The sequence below is a fragment of the Tenrec ecaudatus genome, chromosome 1, assembly GCF_050624435.1.
Source record: "Tenrec ecaudatus isolate mTenEca1 chromosome 1, mTenEca1.hap1, whole genome shotgun sequence".
Classification (NCBI taxonomy): domain Eukaryota; kingdom Metazoa; phylum Chordata; class Mammalia; order Afrosoricida; family Tenrecidae; genus Tenrec; species Tenrec ecaudatus.
Genome location: NC_134530.1, coordinates 18894061 through 18895878, shown reverse-complemented (window position 1 = coordinate 18895878; position 1818 = coordinate 18894061). Strand labels below are relative to the sequence as shown.

Below are 1818 nucleotides of genomic sequence, written 5' to 3'. Positions count from 1 at the left end.
GGTATCAACAAGCTTAGCTGGTCTGGTTTTCAATGTGTTTCTGGAAGCCATTTCCAATATTTGAACATAACACCAGTGCTTTGAATAATTTAATAAGAATAAGTTTACAAGCTTCAAGCTCAAGATAGTCAACAAGACCTTGGTATAAAGAAAATAACCCTGGTGGGTTGAAGGTTTCATTACAGATGTAATCACAAGAAAAACATTTTCCAAAATAGGAATCATAGAATTTCTGCACTTGGTTTTAATGGTTCAGGATAATAATGATCAAGGGTCCTTTGTGATAATTGTATGCTATTCCTCTATGGCTAGTAATTAAAAATCTATTTGCTAATGAAGGCTGAAGAACCCTGAAAGAATTGGTGGTTGAAGGGAAGATTTGGTTAAAGTAAATATATTTTTTAATACACAAGAAGTAATTTCATATTATGTCTTCAATTTTTCACATTATGTCTCAAATATTAAGAAGATTGAATTATGTACATAAGCACATAAAGAACTGAGGAAAGTATAATACAGATTTTTATTATTTTGAATTTTTTTTTCAAAAGTATCTCTCTAAACTTAAGGATGTGTTTCTGTGATATAGGATGTTTCTCAGCTGAAAAGTTTCCTTAGGGCTTGCTTTATGTCTTTGTTTCTAAGACTGTAGATAAAAGGATTCAGCATGGGTGTGGCTACAGTGTACATCACTGAGGCTATTGCAGTAGCGCTGGAATTTTCAATGGCAGCAGAACTAAGATAAACCCCAAGACCTGTACCATAGAACAAGGAGACCACGGAGAGGTGAGACCCACAAGTGGAAAAGGCTTTATATTTTCCCCTAGCTGATGACATTTTCAAAATTGAAGACACAATCTTTATGTAAGAGAAAAGGATTCCAGTGAGTGGAATAACACCCAGAAGTCCAGTTGCTAAATAAATGACTAAGTCATTGAAGAACGTGTCAGAACATGCAAGTTGGACAACCTGATTAAGTTCACAGAAAAAATGGGAGATTTCCAATTCTGTACAAAAAGACAGTCGCAAAACCATCAAACCATTTAATATAGAGTCCACAAATGACAATATCCAGGAGGCCAGAAGCAGGAGGCCACAGAATCTTGGGTTCATGATGACCATGTAGTGCAGAGGGTGACAGATGGCCACAAACCGGTCATAGGCCATCACTGTCAATAGGAAGTTGTCTAAGGCCAAAAAAAGCATGAAAAAATACATCTGGGTGATGCAGTCTTCATATGTAATTACTTTGTTCTGCATGTATATGTTCATCAGCATCTTTGGGACAGTGGTGGAAGTGAAACAGATGTCAGCAAAGGAGAGATTTGAGAGGAAAAAGTACATGGGTGTGTGGAGGTGGGAGTCTGTGGTGATGGCCAGGATGATGAGCAGGTTCCCAGTGAAGGTGACCAGATACATGGAGAGGAACAGTCCAAAGAGGAGGGGCTGTATCTCTGCCTCTTCAGAAAGCCCCAGAAGGATGAATTCTGGAACATGAGTGTGGTTTCCTGGTGCCATGTAGCTGGTGAAACTACTGGGAAAGAGAAAAGAGCGTGGCAAACATGCCATAAGCTGTTAACAACAGTTTATGGGATATACTTTCATTTAAAATTTAAACAATTAATTAATTAATCCCTGTCCATAGCTGTATATCTCTTGTTCTTGACTCTCATGTTCTCAAAATTCTCTTTGATGCTCAAACTGTCTAGCTGTCCTTTCTTCTAATACCAACTTTCCCTAAAAGATTATATTTCTCTACATATTCCTTACGATTTTGATTGTTCATTCAACAAATGTGTCTGACCAAATATTTTATGC

The 1818-nt window shown here is 37.3% G+C and overlaps 1 protein-coding gene across 1 annotated transcript; it reads right to left on the bottom strand.

Annotated features, from left to right (window-relative positions):
* Window positions 1-597: 597 nt before the first annotated feature.
* LOC142432025 (olfactory receptor 7A10-like) lies at window positions 598-1545 on the bottom strand. The gene has a single exon (XM_075537067.1). It carries the CDS (start codon window positions 1516-1518, stop codon window positions 598-600), a length of 921 nt encoding a protein of 306 aa, XP_075393182.1. The 5' UTR covers window positions 1519-1545.
* Between the last annotated feature and the right edge of the window lie 273 nt (window positions 1546-1818).

Coding starts and splice junctions, on each gene's coding strand:
- LOC142432025 (XM_075537067.1), bottom strand. CDS start 1,518: ATGGCACCAGGAAACCACACTCATGTTCCAGAATTCATCCTTCTGGGG.